The sequence below is a fragment of the Emys orbicularis genome, chromosome 13 (genome assembly GCF_028017835.1).
Source record: "Emys orbicularis isolate rEmyOrb1 chromosome 13, rEmyOrb1.hap1, whole genome shotgun sequence".
Lineage (NCBI taxonomy): Eukaryota > Metazoa > Chordata > Testudines > Emydidae > Emys > Emys orbicularis.
The window spans coordinates 18645063-18664527 of NC_088695.1; the positions used below are offsets into that span (position 1 = coordinate 18645063).

Sequence of the window (19465 nt, forward strand, 5' to 3'; positions counted from 1 at the left end):
TCCTTTTCCTTCCCTCCTCCCCCACCCATCCCGGGCTACCTTTGCAATTATCCCCCTAGTTGTGTGCTGAATTAATAAAGAATGCATGAATGTGAAGTAACAATGACTTTATTGCCTCTGCAAGTGGTGCTTGAAGAGGGGAGGGTAGGGGAGGGTGCGGTGCTTGGTTTACAGGGAAGTAGAGTTAACCGGGTGGGTGGGGGGTTGGAGATTTCATCAAGGAGAAACAAACAGAAGTTTCACACCGTAGCCTGGCCAGTCACAAAACTAGTTTTCAAAGCTTCTCTGATGCGCACCGCGCCCTGCTGTGCTGCTCTAACCGACCTGGTGTCTGGCTGTGCGTAATCAGCGGCCAGGCGATTTGCCTCTACCTCCCACCCCGCCATAAATGTCTCCCCCTTACTCTCACAGATATTGTGGAGCGCACAGCAAGCAGCAATAACAATGGGGATATTCTTTTCGCTAAGGTCTGAGCGAGTCAGTAAGCTGCGCCAGCGCGCTTTTAAACGCCCAAATGCACATTCCACCACCATTCGGCACTTGCTCAGCCTGTAGTTGAACAGGTCCTGACTCCTGTCCAGGCTGCCTGTGTACGGCTTCATGAGCCATGGCATTAAGGGGTAGGCTGGGTCCCCAAGGATCACGATAGGCATTTCAACATCCCCAACGGTTATTTTCTGGTCCGGGAAGAAAGTCCCTTCCTCCAGCTTTCGAAACAGAACAGAGTGCCTGAAGACGCGAGCATCATGTACCCTTCCCGGCCAGCCCACGTTGATGTCGGTGAAACGTCCCTTGTGATCCACCAGGGCTTGCAGCAGCATTGAAAAGTACCCCTTGCGGTTTATGTACTCGGTGGCTTGGTGCGCCGGTGCCAAGATAGGGATATGGGTTCCGTCTATCGCCCCACCACAGTTTGGGAATCCCATTGCAGCAAAGCCATCCACTATGTCCTGCACGTTTCCCAGAGTCACTACCCTTGATATCACCAGGTCTCTCATTGCCCTGGCAACTTGGATCACAGCAGCCCCCACAGTAGATTTGCCCACTCCAAATTGATTCCCAACTGACCGGTAGCTGTCTGGCGTTGCAAGCTTCCACAGGGCTATCGCCACTCGCTTCTCAACTGTGAGGGCTGCTCTCATCCTGGTATTCTGGCGCTTCAGGGCAGGGGAAAGCAAGTCACAAAATTCCATGAAAGTGCCCTTACGCATGCAAAAGTTTCGCAGCCACTGGGCATCGTCCCAGACCTGCAACACGATGCGGTCCCACCAGTCGGTGCTTGTTTCCCGGGCCCAGAATCGGCGTTCCACGGCATGAACCTGCCCCAGTAACACCATGATTTCCACATTGCTGGGGCCTGTGCCTTGTGAGAGGTCCATGTCAATTTCCTCATCACTCTCGTCGCCGCGCTGCAATCGCCTCCTCCTCAGCTGGTCCTGGTTTTGCTTTGGCATGTCCAGGCTCTGCATATACTCCAGGACAATGCGCGTGGTGTTCATAGTGCTCATAATTGCCGCGGTGATCTGAGCGGGATCCATGATCCCAGTGATAGCTATGGCGTCTGGTCTGAAAAAAGGTGCGAAACTAGTATCTTTTGCATCATTCGGGCATTGCGATCTCAACCCATAATTCCAATGGGCGCCGGAGACTGCCGGAGACTGCGGGAACTGTGGGATAGGTACCCATAGTGCAATGTGCCGGAAGTCGACGCTAGCCTCGGTACTGTGGACGCGGTCCGCCGACTTCATGCACTTAGAGCATTTTATGTGGGGACACACACAATCGGCTGCATACAACCGGTTTCTATAAAACCGGCTTCTATAAATCCGACCTAATTTTATAGTGTAGACATAGCCTAACTGGGGGTTTTCTCGGCATGGCTATGTTGGTCCGGGGAGTGGAAGAAACCACACAGCTTTATCACTGTAAGCTGGCTCGGCTCCTGCAGAAGCTCAGGGGGGCAGAGCCCAGGGTCCGGGGGAGGGTCAAGGAGCGCAGCAGCTCTGGGACTCGCAGACTCCCGCTCCCCACCCCCGGGAGCAGAGCTGAGGCGAGGAGGGGCCGTTCGTGCGGAGTCATTTCCTGACCGGCCCCGGCCCCGGCCCCAGCCCCTTTCCCCCGGGTCTCTCCCCTCACCCGCAGGCTCCGGCTCAGGGGCTGGTGGCGGTAGAGCCCGGTGCTGCCCCAGGGGCTGGTTCCAGCCCTCAGAGAAAGTCCCCCCGGCTGGGCACAGAGGGGCGCTAGGGAAGGGCTCTCCCCGCACACACCCCGCTGGGGAGCAGCGGCTCAGCCCGGGCTCCCGGCTCATAATGGAGCTATGGAGGCAGCAGCTGCAGCGTCTGCGCCGCCTGACCCAGGAAGCTCAAATTGCAAATATCCCAGATTCCTTGGCAGACCCAGTTAAAGGGCCCGCGCAGAATGCCCGTCCCCAGCCTCTGCCGCACCCAGAGCCCTCTGGTGGCAGGAGCTAATGAATCACGCTCCCCTCCTGCGCTCTGCCCTGGGGTTGAACACGTGGCCCAGGAGTAAGGCGGCTTTAGGCCGATTCCCCGGAATCAGCCCCGCGCCTAAGAGGGCTCGCGCACAGTGGCCTTTTTAATTTTTACTCATCCGTACCCCTGCTGCCCGCCAGGACTGTGTCTCTTTCATTGGGGGACTCTATCGAGCGATGGCTCTCTGGTCCCCAGGACATCTCCCCAGGCTCCTGATTCCCACTCAGACTGCAGCACCACTAGGAGAAGGGAGACAACACTCACTCACCAGCTGCCTTGCAAAGGGCACCCAGACTGCCAGGCACACCTTCAGCAGGAGCTGGGGGACAGATGGTAAATGATTTGGAAAAAAACCCACAAAAACAGAATGGCACAAACAAATGGATTAAAAACTGGCTAGCTGACAGATCTCACAAAAATTGTACAATGAGGAACCATCACTGAGCGGGTATGTTTCTGGTGGGATCCTGCAAGGATCCATTCTTGGCCCTACCCTACTTCACATGATTTTCATCAGTGAGCTGGAAGAAAACCAAAAAGTATCACCCATAAAGTTTGCAAATTGCAAAGGGGGGTGGTAAATCTCAAAGAGGATAGGTTGCTGACAGAGCCTCTGGGTGGCTTGGTGAGCTGGGTGCAAGCAAACAATTTATGTTTTAATATGGTCAAATGCAGAGTTGTGAATCTAGAGCCAAATAATGTAGGACACACTTGCAGGATGGGGCACTGTCTCGTGGGAAGCAGGGACTCGCTGAAAAAAGACTTGTGGGACATGGTGGATAATCAGCTGAACATGAGCTCCCAGGGCAATGCCATGGCCAAAAGGGCTAATGCAGTCCTTGGATGTATAAACAGGGGAATATCCAGTAGGAGTAGGGAGGTTGTTACCTCTGTATTTGGCAGTGGTCCAATCGCTGCTGGACTATTGCGTTGATAAACTGGAGAGTGTTCAGAGAAGAGCCGTGAGAATGATTAAAGGACTGGAAAACAAGCTGTACAGTGACAGAGTGAGCTCCTGGGGTCTATTTTTGCTTTGCAAAGGGAAGGTTAAGGGGTGTCTTGCTCACAGTCTATAGGTACCTACGTGGACAACAGAAATATGATACAGGGAAGCTCTTCATGTTGCCAGACAAAGGTGTAACAAGATCTAATGGCTGGAAGGTGAAGCCAAATGCAGACAAGTAACAAGGTGCAATTGTTTAACAGTGAGGGGTTATTAGCCAAGGGGGAAATTTACTAATTTTTAAATCAAGATTAGATGTTTTTGAAACCATATGCTCTAGTTCAAGCAGGAATTAATCCAAGGAAGTTCTATGGCCTGTTATAGAGGAGTTGGGACTAGGTAATCACAATTGTCCCTCCTGGCCATGTAATCAATGAATCTATGTAAAGCTTCCCCATCGAGACCAGCCCTAGAACTATTTGGAAATCAGTTGAGAGTAGGATTGCCAGGTGTCCGGTTTTCAAAGGGAATCTGCTGCGTCCAGTCAGCACATCTGACCAGACACTGCAGTAACTGGCCTCTGCCATTTGGGGACAGGAAGAGCAGCAGCTGTGGCTGGAGTCACATGGAGGAGCTGCTCTCTGCTCAGCTGTTGATGCCTGACAGAGAGCAGTGGCTGGCTTCTGGATTAGGCTGCAAGAGGTAGGTGCCATCGCCCGGGGGAGAATCCTATCCACCACCCTTCTGCCCCCCGTGCTCTGATTGTCCCGTCCCTGGCTCCTCACTATGGGGACTCGCCCCTCCCCACCCCTGGTCCCTTGCTCCAGGGACCCACCCCCACGTGTCCCGGCTCATTGCTTTGGGGACCACCGCCCGCCCCGCTCCGCTGTGCCCCGATTGGGCAGGTGGGCAGGCTCCACATCAGCTCCTCCCAGCCTGACTCTGCAGGCAGCGAGTCCTGGGAGAGGGGGGAATGAGCAGGGCCAGCTCCAGGCACCAGCTAAGGAAGCAGGTGCCTGGGGCGGCCAATACAAAGGGTTGGCACTCCAGTATTGGGGTGGCACGTCCGGGTCTTCAGCTGCAATTCGGCGGCGGGTCCCTCAGTCCCTCTCTTCCTCTTTGAGCTGCCGCAGAAGTGCCACCGAAGAGGAAGAGAGGGAGTGAAGGACTTACCGCCGAAGAATGGAGCGGCGCAATTGAGCTGCCACCGAAGTGCTGCCGACCGGCCCTGGGAATGAGTGGGGGGAGGGAGAGTGAAGAGTGAGCGACAGAGGGTTGGGGGAGAGGCCTTGGGGGAAGGAGCAGGGCAGGGCAAAGATGTTCGGTTTTCAGCAATTAGAAAATTGGCAACCCTAATGGTAATGCTGAGGGTGGGGACCGGGAGCAGAAGTGGAAAGCTGAATCTAAATGCACCATGTGTTGCTATTTCTTCCTCTCCCTTCTAACCCTTCTTCGCTACCAATCATTCCCCTTTTCTGCTATTTTCCTCCTTTTGTTACTTTCACTCCATTTTCGCCCCCTTCACACAGCCACGTTCTCTGTCTCTCACACACAGTCTTGGAGGGGGAGGATCTCTCAGCTGGCCCTGGGCCTCCTCTCTGCCCATTGGGTCTCTCAGACCCACCCCATCCCCACTGGGGCTCTGATCCACCCTCTCTGAGCTTACAGTCCAAGGATCACCATACCCCTGGCAGAGCTCTGACACACACACACACACACACACACACACACACACACAAAATATTAGGAATTTATTTGTACAAAATGAGACATAAAAGATTCTCCCCAAGCCTGAATTTCATGAAACATGAGTCCCTGAACCACCCCACCGTCCAGAAACAAGAAAATCCCTCCCAGGGCAATTATTTCCTGAATAATCCTGGTGTGTCACAATCTCAGATGAGTCCCTGCCTGAAAACAAGGATAAGGGATTCCAGCTACCGTCCTTCCCTTCCAGTAATACACTCCCCATGACAGAAAGAGCTGGGAAGGGACAGGAGAACATCAAATACTAATAATCATGGATTACATCAAAAATGTAATGCCCATTTTGCTTCAGTACTCATTTATGTGACCAGATAGTTAACATAATTAATATTAACAGCAAGGGAGGAATGCAAGCCAAAATAGGGAAAGAACAGGTTAAAGAATAGGTAGATAATAGTATTCAAATGGGGATATCCTGATGAAATTTACTCTAAGGTACTTAAGGAACTAGCTGAACCAGTCTCTGAATCATTAGCGAGTATCTTTGAGAACTCCTGGTGGGTGAGTGATGTCCTAGAACACCGGAGTAAAGCAAACATTGTAGCTATCGTTAAAAAGGGAAACAAAGAGAACTGGGGGAACGATAAACCAGTTACACTAACTTCAATAACCGGAAAGATACTGGAACAAATTATTAAACAATCAGTTTGTAAGTACCTACTGGATAATAGGATAAGAAATAGCCAACATGGATTTGTCAACAATTTCAAAAAGGCTTTGACAAGGTCCCTCACGAAAGGCTCTTAAGCAAAGAAAGCTGTCATGGGATAAGAGGGAAGATCCTCTCATTGATCAGTAACTGGTTAAAAAAATAGGAAACACAGGGTAGAAATAAATGGTCAGTTTTCAGAATGGAGAGAGATAAGTAGTGGTGTCTCCCAGGGGTCTGTACTGGGACCAGAACTGTTTAACATATTCATAAATTCTTTGGAAAAAGGGGTAAACAGTGAGGTGGCAAAATTTGCAGATGATAAAAAATTACTCAAGATAATTAAGTCCAAAGCAGACTGCAAAGAGTAACAAAGGGATCTCACAAAACTGGGTGACTGGGCAACAAAATGGCAGATGAAATTCAATGTGGATAAATGCAAAATAATGCACATTGGAAAAAATAACCCCAACTATACATATAAAATGATGGGAGTCTAAATTAGCTCTTACCACTCAAGAACGAGATCTTGGAGTCATTATGGATAGTTCTCTGAAAACATCCACTCAATGTGCAGCGGCAGTCAAAAAAGCAAACAGAATGTTGGGAATCATTAGGAAAAGGATAGATAAGACAAAAAATATCATATTGCCTCTATATAAATCCATGGTACGCCCACATCTTGAATACTGTGTGCAAATCTGGTCACTCCATCTCAAAAAAGATATATTGGAATTGGAAAAGGTACAAAAAAGAGCAAACAAAAATTATTAGAGGTATGGAACAACTTCTGTGTGAGGAGAAATTAATAAAACTGGATTTTTCAGCTTGGAAAAGAGATGACTAAGGGGGTATATGATAGAGGTCTATAAAATCATGACTGGTGTGGTGAATGTAAATAAGGAAGTGTTATTAACTCATTCTCCTAACACAAGAACTTGGGGTCACCAAATGAAATTAATAGTTAGCCGGTTTAGAACAAACAAATAGACCTATTTCTTCACACAACTCACTGTCAGCCTTTGGAACTCTTTGCCAGAGGATGTTGTAAAGGCCAAGACTATAACAAGGTTCAAAAAACAGCTAGATAAGTTAATGATGGATGGGTCCATCAATAGCTATTAGCCAGGATGTGCAGGAGTGCAAAACCATGCTCTGAAGTGTCCCTAGCCTCTGTTGCCAGAAGTTGGGAATAAGCAACAGGGGATGGATCACTTGATGATTTCCTGTTCTGTCCATTCCCTCTGAAGCATCTGGCACTGGCCACTGTCAGAAGACAGAATACTTGGCTAGATGGACCATTGGTCTGACCCAGTATGGCTGTTCTTATGTTCTTAAATCATACCAAACCAATCTAATTTCCTCTTTGACAGGGTTACTGGTCGAGTGGCTAGGGGGAAAGCAATAGATGTGATACATCTTGTACTCCTGACAGAATTCTGCGCACCTGCATAGCTGCAGAATTCTTATGGTTTGCAGTTTTCTGTGCTCCCTGCTCAGAAAAATGCAGAAGAAATATGTGGGGGACATGTATCTCTTCCCTGGCAGCACAGGTGGTGCATCTGTCCCAGCACACTTAGAGTAGCCGTCAGAGATGCAAATCACTGCAGGGGAGGGGAGCTGGGCGTGCATGCCTGCAGGGGGGGCATTAATTACCATCAAGGGGCAGGGCTGGGCATGCGTGAGCAAACCAACGAGAGAGACTCTGTCCCTCTTGCTTTCTCCTGCAGAGCACCCGGTGTGGAGGGGTAGGGCTTTTTGTTAGGTATAAGGCAGGCTCTATCCCCTAAGGCAGAAATGTAGCGGCCTGCCTATGTTCCTTCATTGCAATGAAGCAGCTGTTTTGCCAGGTTTGGAAATGTAATCAGCCAGTGCTATCCCTTAAATTGCCTGGAGGCTCATTTTATAGAAGATAACAGGGATTGGATTGAAACAAAATTCAGTCAGTTTTTATTTGAGAGGGAACAAGGTGTGGAAGAATAAGAGTGTTCTGTGCAAAACTGTTTCAACATTTGAAATAAAACACTAATTTTCTGAGGCAGAAATGTAGCAGCCTGCCTGCATAGTAATGTAGTTAATGTTCCTATTCTTAGTTAACTGTTCCCATTCTCAGTCAATTACCTCAGGAGCATAAAACCTATAAAAGTTTTAAGGCTCCTTTACATTGCCAGAGTGATGTAAAGGAGCCTCAGGATTTATTTTACTTACCCATTTAAAAAACAAACAAACTTTGAGGACAAATAAAACATTTATCAAGCAGTTAATAAAATGTCAGGACAATCAGAACCAAGCACTTCCCAAAGTACCCAGCCAGGTACAGATGAAGTTACCAAATGGCAAAGGGATATTCTTTCTTTTGCACAACATGAACAGCCTTCACATCATGTATCAAAACGGCTACACCAGCTTCTCGTGCTTGAGAATATCCCTACAAAACTGCATGTGGATGGGGACAAATTATTTTGCACATCCTGCAATGCTGTTCTCAATCATGACTGGCTGTCTGTAATTGTGGATCTTTTTGCATTAAAAAAAAAACACATTATTTTGACAAATAAAATATGCAGAATTTTAAAATATTGTGTGCAGAATTTTTTATTTTTTTTTTGGCACAGAATTCCCCCGGGAGTAATCTTGATTTTAGTAAGGCTTATGACACAGTCCCACATGACATTCTCATAAGCAAACTAGGAAAATGTGGTCTAGATGAAATGACTATAACGTGGGTGCAAAACTCTTTGAAAGGCTATACTCAGAGAGTAGTTATCAATGGTTCATACTCAAATATGAAGAACATGGGAGGGATTTCTAGCACTTTCGAGGACAGGATTAGATTTCAAAATGACCTTGACAAATTGGAGAATTGGTCTGAAATAAAGACAGTAAAGATAAATGCAAAATATTACACTTGGGAAGGAAAAAGTCAACTGCTTTATAATGATAAAGCAGAGCTCCTGAAACTGTGGGGTGCGGAGGAACATTTGGGGGGATGCGACGGGGTCTGGGCCAGCCCTCTTGGGGTGGAGGAAGTGCCACCCAGCCCCGCTTCGCTCCCAGCTCTGCTCTGGCACTGCCCCCAGCCGTGGTCCTGCACCACACCCAGCCTCAGCCCACAACCATGGCCCAATCGCGGCTCCACACCCGGCCCCAGTCCCAGCTGCGTCCCCACACTAGGCCCCCTTAATCCTGTCCATGCCCCCTCCCTCCCCCTGGGAGCTGCAGCCCTACTCCCGAACCCGGCTCCCGTGGGGTAAGGGGGGCACAAACAGGGGTAAGGAAGACCATTACTCTGAAAAGTTTTGGGACCACTGCTATTAGCATAGTTAAGCTCTGGAATAGACTATCAAGGGAGGCTGTGGAATTCCCATCATTGGAGGTTTTTAAGAACAAGTTGGACAAACACCTGTCAGGGATAGTATAGGATTACTTGGTCCTGCCTCGGCACAGGAAACTGGACTAGATGACCTCTCAAGGTTCCTTCCAACCCTGCATTTCTGTGATTCTATAATCCTGTGAACACAGTACACAGTAATAACAACAATAATAGTGAAACTCAGCCTCTCCTGTACTTGCATTCTCCTGAACCACTTCATACACAGTAATTAGTGGCCCCTCACAACTCTCCAGGGCGTTGGTCAAATATTATCTCCATTGTAGGGATGGGAGAAATGGACACAGAGAGAGCAGGGAAAGTAACCAGCACTAGCTCACACCCAGGAATCTTAACTCATTTCCCCCACCCTCCCCTCCAACTGCTACACCACACTCCCAAAAAGACATCCCCTAGAGTTCCCACCTCTCTGGGTAATCTCCATGTATTCCCCAATCTCCAGCCACCCCCACCATCCATGACTTCAGAGATGTCCAATACACTGAGCAGTGCTCTGGCATCCTGTTAGTTCAGATCAGCAGCTCTTCCTGCCTTGTAACTACAGCCCCAGAGGGCCCCTTGCTGCTTCCCTGAATAACATTCCTCTGTCCCTATCCCGAGATGCCCTAGGAGCTGCAGAGACAACTCAGGCAAGAACTGCAACGGGGCATTTTTACCTCTCCTCCAAATTGGAAAATGTGTGTGTAACCCACAGAAATGTCTCTCTACCAATCCCAATCGCCTGCTCACCCCAGACCCTGAAATCACCCAGTTCCTGGGTATCCAGCGTTCCGTCCTCTTCTACCCGTCAACTATCCCCCACTGAAACCCAAACCCTTCATCCACTTGCTGCCCCCGCAAAGACCATCTATCAATGAAACACATTTACACTTTGCTTCAGGAGAGCACAGACCCACTGTCCATAGTGAGAGCTCCTGCCACCTGCTAGCCTGTGTGGAGTTTCTGATGGGACATTAGAGAGACCTTCACCTTGTAGCTTTTCCCACAGACAGAACATTTATAGTTTCTTTTTGTTGTGTGGGCTCTCTGATGTGAAATAAGTTCTAACCTCTGCTTGAAGCTTTTTCGACAGACAGAACATTTATATGGTGTCTTCCTAGTGTGGGTTTTCTGATGTCTAATGAGGTCAGAGCTCCTAGTGAAGTTTTTCCCACACTCAAGGCAGTTAAAGGATCTCTCTGGCCTGTGCATTTTCTGGTGCGAAATAACGTGAGCCTTCCGACTGAACCCCTTCCCACACTCAGGGCAGTAATAGGGTTTTTCTCCCGTGTGGCTTCTCTGATGATTCATAAGGTCTGAGCTCTGCTTGAAGCTTTTCCCACACTCAAGGCATTTATAGGGTCTCTCTCCAGTTTGGATCCTCTGATGTCTAATAACAGCTGAGCTATCACTAAAGTTTTTTCCACAGTCAGGGCACCTATAGGGTATCTTTCCAGTGTGCATTCTCTGATGTCTAATGAGGTGCGAGTGCCGAGTGAAACTTTTCCTGCACTCAAGGCAGTTATAGGGTCTCTCCCCCGTGTGGATTCTCTGATGCTTAATTAGGTTTGAGCCTTGATTGAAACTTTTCCCACATTCCAGGCAGTTATAAGGTCTCTCTCCTGTGTGGATTTTCTGGTGTGAAATAAGGGTTGAGCTCCGCTTGAATCTTTTCCCGCAGTCGGGGCATTTATAGGGTTTCTCTTCTGTGTGCACTCTCTGATGCACAACAAGGGTGGAGCTCTGAGGGAAGGATTTCCCACACTCTGGGCAGTTATAGGGTCTCTCTCCTGTGTGGACTCTCCGATGAACAATCAGGGATGAGTCATTACTGAAGATTTTTCCGCATTCATACAGTTTCCCTTTAGTGCAGATTCCTGGCTGGATCATGTTTTCAGGAAGGTCCTTCAAACCAACCCCCTGGTCAGTGGATTTACCCTGTTGTCTCTCCCCTAAGGAGGTTCCCTGCTGCCCCTCTGGCCTGTGCTGATTTTCGCAGGCTTCTCCCTGCTCAGGACTCCAGGACACATCCCCTTCAGATCTTCCCGATAGTGTTCTCTATGCTTCCATTTGACCAGGACCTCCCTGCTGAGGATGCTCCTCCTTGTTCTCACTCACCATCCCGTCACCTGATGTGACAGCGAGACAATCCAGACAGGAGTCAGTCCCTACACTGGAAGAAGAGCGCAATGAAGCAGAGAAACTGCCAGCTGCCTCAGCAAGGGGTAAAGAAAGTGTTTGAGTTAAGTTAGCCCCATCCTGCTATACCTGCAAACAATGCCAGGACTGGAGGGAGAATCAAAGAAGGGACCCTGGTTCTGCTCAGGGCTGAAGGGATGGAGCAGTGACCTGCCAGCCAGGGCAGCCACCTGGAAGCCAGAACTTGCTCCTCAACCAAGGGGAGACTGCGAATGAACCCCCAGCACCAGAGGTATCAGACTGAGCAGACCCCAGAGACATTGTGGGGCTCGTCCTCACCTTGCCTGAAGGGACCTGGGATCACACCCAGGCATTTCCCTAGACCCAAGAGGGAACCTATGGGCAGCAAGCCACTGGCAGATTGTACTAGAGGGGCCATGCCCCCAACTGAATGGACTTGTAGGTAGTCCAGGGCAGTGGGTTCTGGCTCACTCCCAGGAGGGACACCAACCCCACCCTGTTCAGGGGTTGAGATACACAGGGCTATGGGCTGGGACCCTGTGGAGAGGGAGGGCCTGGGTGCCCCTTACCACTCCCCTGGCCTTAAAGACAAAGTACACAGCCCAGTAGGGGACTGAGAGAGAGCCTGGCGATCTAACCACTAGGCTGCCTGACCACTCGAGCCCCTGGTACAAATGGGAATCTCACAAAGTGGGACAGAAAAGGGGGGAACAAATTAAAATATCTGTTGGGATAATTGAAAACTCAGAATCTAAATCCTTCCCAAAACGTTTTTGGGGGGTAAGGAGGGGAGACCTATTCTGCTCCCACATCCCATCCGAACATTCAAAGGCAGGGAGCTGCTCCCTGGGGTCAGTGAGGGTGGGTGGGAAGTCACGAGCGACATCTGCCATGTGTATACACTACCCGCTGGGGACAATCCTGACCTGGGGACAGAGACCTGGAGATGCTCACAGGCCTTTGTGAGAATCTCAGCTGTTTACATAAAACTGTAGGACTGGAAGGGACCTCGAGAGGTCTTCTAGTCCAGTCCCCTGCACTCGAGGCAGGACTAAGTTATCTAGACCAGTGGTTCTCAAACTTTTTTTTTCACGGACCACTTGAAAATTGCTGAGGGTCTCAGTGGACCACTTAATGATCTTTCCAAATGTTGTTTGTACCGTTAGCTAACGATTGTAAAGCACTTTGGATAAAAGCGCTATATTAAAAAATTAATAATTAGTTTTTTTGTTCTACAAATAAAAGGACAACTCTTATTTTAATATCAGTAGTCTTACCTTTCTAATGCAAGGGATGTGCCTTCTCTCCCCTGCCGTGGCAGCCCCCAAGCTGGGACTGGGAAGGAGGGGGGGGTGTCTTTTCCTCTCTCCCCCACTGTAGCATCCCCCAAACTGGGGCCTCTTTCTCTGGCCGCCGCAGCCCTGCATGTCCCAAATTCCCCCCACCCCCTCTTCTCTTACCACTGCCACCTCCCACCTACCCCCTGTTCCCCCCACGACTGCCACCTCACCTTACATGTGCATCTTCTCCAGGGTCCAGACACTTAATTACTGGAGCCACACCTGCGTGGCTCCACTAATTAGGTGGGTAGCCCTTCATTCTCTTGTGTGCAGCCACCCAGGTGTGCACCTTAGAGGGAACTATCCATGGACCACCAGAATGGAGCTCGCGGACCAGTGGTGGTACGTGGACCACAGTTTGAGAACCTCTGATCTAGACCATCCCTGACAGGTGTTTGGAGATTTTTAAGAGCAGGTTAGACAGTGATGGAGAGTCCACAACCTCCTTAGGCAATTTATTCCAGTGGTTAACTACCCTGAAAGTTAAGAAGTTTTTCCTAATGTCCAACCTAAACTGCCCTTGCAGTAATTTAAGCCCATTGCTTCTTGTCCTATCCTCAGAGGTTAGAGAGAACAATTTTTCTCCCTCCTCTTAGTAACAACCTTTAATGTACTTGAAAACTGTTATATCCCCTCTCAGTCTTCTCTTCTCCAGACTAAACAAACCCAATTTTTTTTTCAATCTTCCCTCATAGGTCATGTTTTCTAGACCTTTGATCATTTTTGTTGCTCTTCTCTGGGCATTCTCCAATTTGTCCACATCTTTTCTGAAATGTGGTGCAGAGCTGGGCACAATACTCCAGTTGAGGCCTAATCAGCGTGGAGTAGAGCAGAAGAATTATTTCTTGTCTTGCTTATAACACTCCTGCTAATACATCGCAGAATGAGGTTTGCTTTTTATTTTTATTTTTTTCTTTGCAGCAGTGTTACACTGTTGACTTATTTAGCCTGTGATCCACTATGACCCCCAGATCCCTTTCCACAGTAGTCCTTCCTTGCTAGTCATTTCCCATTTTGTGTGTGTGCAACTGATTGTTCCTTCCTAAGTGGAGTACTTTGCATTTGTCCTTATTGAATTTCATCCTATTTACGTCAGACCATTTCTCCAGTTTGTCCAGATCATTTTCAATTTTAATCCTATCCTCCAAAGCACTTTGCAACCCCTCCTAGCTTGGTATTGTCCGCAAACTTTATAATGTACTCTCTATGCCATTATCTAAATTACTGATGAAGATACTGAACGGAACCAGACCCAGAACTGATCCCTGTGGGACCCCACTCAATATGCGCTTCCAGCTTCACTGTGAACCACTGATAGCTACTCTATGAATGGCTTTCCAACCAGTTATGCACCCACCTTATAGTAGCTCCATCTAGGTTGTATTTCCCTAGTTTCTTTATGAGAAGGTCATGTGAGACCGTATCAAAAGTCTTACTACTGTCAAGATATACCACATCAATGGCAGATGGCTTCTGTGTCTGTTTAACCAATTCCTCACCTGTGTGGCTTTCTCTGGATCTCCCTTTCCTCAGAGTGCTGGAGATCTTGGACCCATGTCTCTTCCCTGGGAGATCACAACAAGTTTGGGAATGGGAAATCCTGCTCCAGGCAAAGAAAACACGTGAGACCAAGATTTTACACTTATTCTAAGACACGGCTGTTTCCAGATGTGCTAGCTGGGTGGGTGTGACATAGCAAGGATACAATCCAGACTAATGAGCAGCTGTGTCACCCCTGCCCTGTAACCTTCGGTGCCTTACAATGCCTTGCTGAACTAGCACCCACCAGGGCCACACACAAACAGCCTACCAGCATGCAAACCACATCCTCAAAGAGAGAGAGAGAGAGAGTGTAAGTAACTGCAGCCTACCAGGCACACTTGGGTTACACTCTGACTCTCACCAGCCTTGGTTATACTTCAGTGTGACCCCCACTCTTAGATTTCCCTCCAGAAATGTATGTCCTGTACTACCCAGCCCTCTCCTGGACAATACAAATAAAATAAGTCCTTAATTCCTTAAAGGACTAATATGACTGCTTATTACTTTAAATAAAGTACCCAGACACTCCAAGTTAAACACACTAGATTGTAGTTAATAAACTTGTTTTACTATTTTATCCAAAGAGATAGGTTTTAAGTGAATACAAGTAATGAAGCATAAAAGTAAGAAATGACAAGAAAAATAAAGAGAAGATGCTTTCTTGCATCTAACAACAAGATCTGAAGCAAAGTTTCTCACCACATACTTCCAGCAGTGTTACTGACCAACCTTCGGGTCAGGACCCGTCCCCCATAGTCCAACGGCTATTTTCTTTGTCTGCTCAGGTGCAAAGAGTGAGATGAATGGGGGGGGGGGGCAGAGAAGAGGTCTCTTGGGGTGTCTGCCCCTATTTTTTATAGTCCTGTTCCCCCTTTGAGAAGCATTTCTAGCTGAGAACCAGGAGACAAAGAGTCTGTGTGGAAGGATTTTCTCTGCTGCTTTTTTCTTCACCTGTTTGTGCTCCCTTTGTCTTCCTTCCTGCTTGATGACTCTAGTTACTGCTTAAATGCTAATGAAGCAGAGCACACTGTTTGGGACAGACCGGTTTGCCAACTTCTGCTATGGTTTGGAACATGTGTTAACAACATCCTATAGGAAAAACTTAATTTTACATACAATATTGCCACATATTTTATCAGGACAACACTGACCACCAAATTATGAATTTTCAAAAGATACCTCAAAAGTCATACTTTGTACAAAAATTATTCCAGTAGGGTGTAGGGTATGAATACAGGAGTGTATTCCATCACTTGTATAAACTAAAGGAATTGGAAACCGTTCCTGGAGACCCTTTGAGGAGGTCAGATGGTTCCTTGGAGACTTGAGGTTCCTCCCAGCAGGAGATTCAGGGTCCTGGAGTCGAAAACTCGCACATTTCCCCTTGTGAGACATGGCTGCCATTTCCCATTACTTTGGGAGGGGTCTGGGGGGGCTGAAGTCAAATGGCCCTTAATCAAGATGGCCACTGTTTCCATACAGATTTGGCATGTGGAAGTGAGGCTGCCCCTAATAAAGATGGCCACCAACTGCCCTTGTTTCCAGTGTGAATGTCAGGCTCTTCTCGAGTAATATGGCTGGGGCTCTGTGGTTAGGAGACTGGACAGGAAACTCAGAGGAAAAGTGGAAATATGGGGAGCTATAGGGACTCTGGGGGGGTCCAGGAGGATGCGTGGGGGAATCAGCCAGCAGGAGGATGAGCAGGTGCAGGAGAATAGACAGTGCAGGGGCACGTGGGGCAGTAGCTGTAACAGGTGGGAAACTGGAAAGGGAAAGGCAGGTAACTATAGGGCAGGAGAGAAAAGGAGAGTGTGGGGGAGAAGACTGGCTGGGGTAAAGAGGAAACAGAGTCGTGATTAAGCAGGGGGATAGAGAAGTCAGAAGGGTAAATCCCAGCAGCTGGGGGGGCGGGGGGCACACTTTTCCATGTGCACTGTTGGAGGTGGAGTTTTGTCGATACAGTGTGATACATACACACACACACACACACACACACACACACACACACCAGGGAGCTTCACACATACATATCTTCCCTACCCCCTGGGCTCAGAAAACAGAAGGCAAATAAAATTGCCACAATTTTTTTTTTTAACTTGTGATTTTTAAGTTGAACTGGAGAGAATACAGTCAACTTCAGAGAACCTAGAAGGGCGCTGAAGGAGAAGAACATCCAAATGATCTTCTCAGAAATATTTCCTGGCCCATGAGCCAAGAAAGACAGGAAGCAGAAGATTCTGGAAGTGAAGCACTGGATAGGTAAGTGGCGTAGGGTTTTGGGTTTGTGGAACATTGTACTACCTTCTGTAGGGTGAAGGGGCTGTACAGGTTGGATGGCTGCATCTCAGCAGAATCACAGAATATCAGGGTTGGAAGGGACCTCAGGAGGTCACCTAGTCCAACCCCCTGCTCAAAGCAGGACCCATCCCCAACTAAATTATCCCAGCCAGGGCTTTGTCAAACCTGACCTTAAAAACCTCTAAGGAAGGAGATTCCACCACCTCCCTAGGTAACCCATTCCAGTGCTTCACCACCCTCCTAGTGAAAAAGGTTTTCCTAATATCCAACCTAAACCTCCCCAACTGCAACTTGAGACCATTACTCCTTGTTCCGTCATCTGCTACCACTGAGAATAGTCTAGATCCATCCTCTTTGGAACCCCCTTTCAGGTAGTTGAAAGCAGCTATCAAATCCCCCCTCATTCTTCTCTTCTGCAGACTAAACAATCCCAATTCCCTCAGCCTCTCCTCATAAGTCATGTGCTCCAGCCCCCTAATCATTTTTGTTGCCCTCCGCTGGACTCTTTCCAATTTTTCCACATCCTTCTTGTCGTGTGGGGCCCAAAACTGTACACAGTACTCCAGATGAGGCCTCACCAATGTCGAATAGAGGGGGAACGATCACATCCCTTGATCTGCTGGCAATGCCCCTACTTATACAGCCCAAAATGCCATTAGCCTTCTTGGCAACAAGGGCACACTGTTGACTCATATCCAGCTTCTCGTCCACTGTAACCCCTAGGTCCTTTTCTGCAGAACTGCTGTCTAGCCATTCGGTCCCTAGTCTGTAGCAGTGCATGGGATTCTTCCGGCTTAAGTGCAGGACTCTGGACTTGTCCTTGTTGAACCTCATCAGATTTCTTTTGGCCCAATCCTCTAATTTGTCTAGGTCCCTCTGTATCCTATCCCTACCCTCCAACATATCTACCACTCCTCCCAGTTTAGTGTCATCTGCAAACTTGCTGAGGGTGCAGTCCACGCCATCCTTCAGATCACTGATAAATATATTTAACAAAACCGGCCCCAGGACCGACCCTTGGGGCACTCCGCTTGATGCCAGCTGCCAACTAGACATGGAGCCATTGATCACTACCTGTTGAGCCCAACGATCTAGCCAGCTTTCTATCCACCTTCTGGTCCATTCATCCAGCCCATACTTCTTTAACTTGCTGGCAAGAATACTGTGGGAGACCGTATCAAAAGCTTTGCTAAAGTCAAGGAATAGCACTGTTTTCCCCTCATCCACAGAGCCAGTTATCTCGCCATGGATTTGTTTAAATTGCAAGTGAAGAATAACTGAAGGTTTTTTGATATAAAGTCACTTTTCCCTGACTGGGAATCAAACCCAGGCTGTGGCAGTGAGTGCACCAAATCCTAACCACTAGACCGCCTCGTCATAGAAGGCAATTAGGTTAGTCAGGCATGACTTGCCCTTGGTGAATCCATGCTGACTGTTCTTGATCACTTTCCTCTCCTCTAAGTTCTTCAGAATTGATTCCCTGAGGACCTGCTCCATGACACATTATATAGATTAAAAACTGTCTAATTGTATAATGTCTCTTTCAACGAAAGCTAACTCTTGTAACAAGTGTTTTCTGTCTGATATGTACCAGGCAAGTATTTGTGAACTTGTTAGAAATTAATAAATAGTTAAAAAAATAAACTAACTGATAAGTCTCAAAATGTAATTGTAAATGGGGAATCGCCAGAGGACAGGTGTGTTTCTAGTGGAATCCCACAGTGGCTAGTTCTTGGCCCTATGCTATTTAACATTTTTATCAATGACTTGGAAGAAAGCAAAATCATTATTGATAAAGTTTGCAGAAGACACAAAGATTGGAAGAGTGGTAAATAATAAAGAGGACTAGTCATTTTACAGAGATTTGGATCACTTGGTAAACTGAATGTCAGCCAACAAGATGCGTTTCTCTACACCCCATAAAAACTCCCACATCTAGGAACAAAGCAGGCAGTATTTGCAAAATGGGATATTCTTTCAGAGTCACTGCTTCCCAGGATAAAGATCTGAGGCTCAAGGTAGATAATCAACTGAACGTGAGTTCCCAGTGTGACGCTGTACCTGAAGCATCACATTAGCCCTTTTAATGTATAAACAGGGGAAACTTGAGTAGGAATGGATAAATTATATTACCTCTCTGTGTTACTGGTGCAACTGCTACTTGACTACTATGTCCCGTTCTAGTATCCACAATTCAAGAATGATGCTGTACAATTGGAAAGGGCTCAAAGAACCAGAAGAATGATTAAAGGATTGAAAAACCTGCCTTATAGCGATAGACACAAGGAGCTCAAGCCATTTAGCTTATCAAACAAATAATTAAGTGGTGACGTGATCCCCATCTACAAGTACTCATATGGGGAACAGAAGTTTGATAATGGGCTCTTCAATCTAGCAGACAAAAGTACAACAAGATACAGTGGCTGGAAGCTGAAGCAATAGAAATTCAGACTAGAAATTAGGTGCAAACTTTCTACCAGAGAGGGTAATTAAGCATTGGGGAAAACTTATCAAGGGTTGCAGTGGATTCTCCATTACTGGACATTTTAAAATCAAGATTGGATGTTTTTCTAAAAGATCCACTCTATTTCAATCAGAAATTAATACAGGGAAGTCCTATGGCCTGCGTTATTCAGAAGGTCTGACTAGATGATCACAATGGTCCATTATGGGCTCAGAACTTATGAATCTATGCCTGTCTCCTGACTTTCTGGAGTGACTCTTGGCTTCGGAGTCCTCCGGGTTGGTAGTAGGTCTTTGATAAACCTCTGAACATGTGGCTGTTTCCTCATAGTGGGTAATTTCTAACCCTTCCTGCTGGGCCTTTCCCACATCTTCCAGCTTCACATTAAAGAGAATGTAGTGTCCCTATAAATAGTTTGTAAAAAGCGACAAAGAATCCTG

At 47.6% G+C, this 19465-nt stretch overlaps 1 protein-coding gene across 1 annotated transcript; it reads right to left on the reverse strand.

Annotated features, from left to right (window-relative positions):
* Positions 1-10166: 10166 nt before the first annotated feature.
* LOC135887545 (zinc finger protein 436-like) lies at positions 10167-11111 on the reverse strand. Its single transcript, XM_065415273.1, has one exon. It carries the CDS (start codon positions 11109-11111, stop codon positions 10167-10169), a length of 945 nt encoding a protein of 314 aa, XP_065271345.1.
* Between the last annotated feature and the right edge of the window lie 8354 nt (positions 11112-19465).

Coding starts and splice junctions, on each gene's coding strand:
- LOC135887545 (XM_065415273.1), bottom strand. CDS start 11,111: ATGATCCAGCCAGGAATCTGCACTAAAGGGAAACTGTATGAATGCGGA.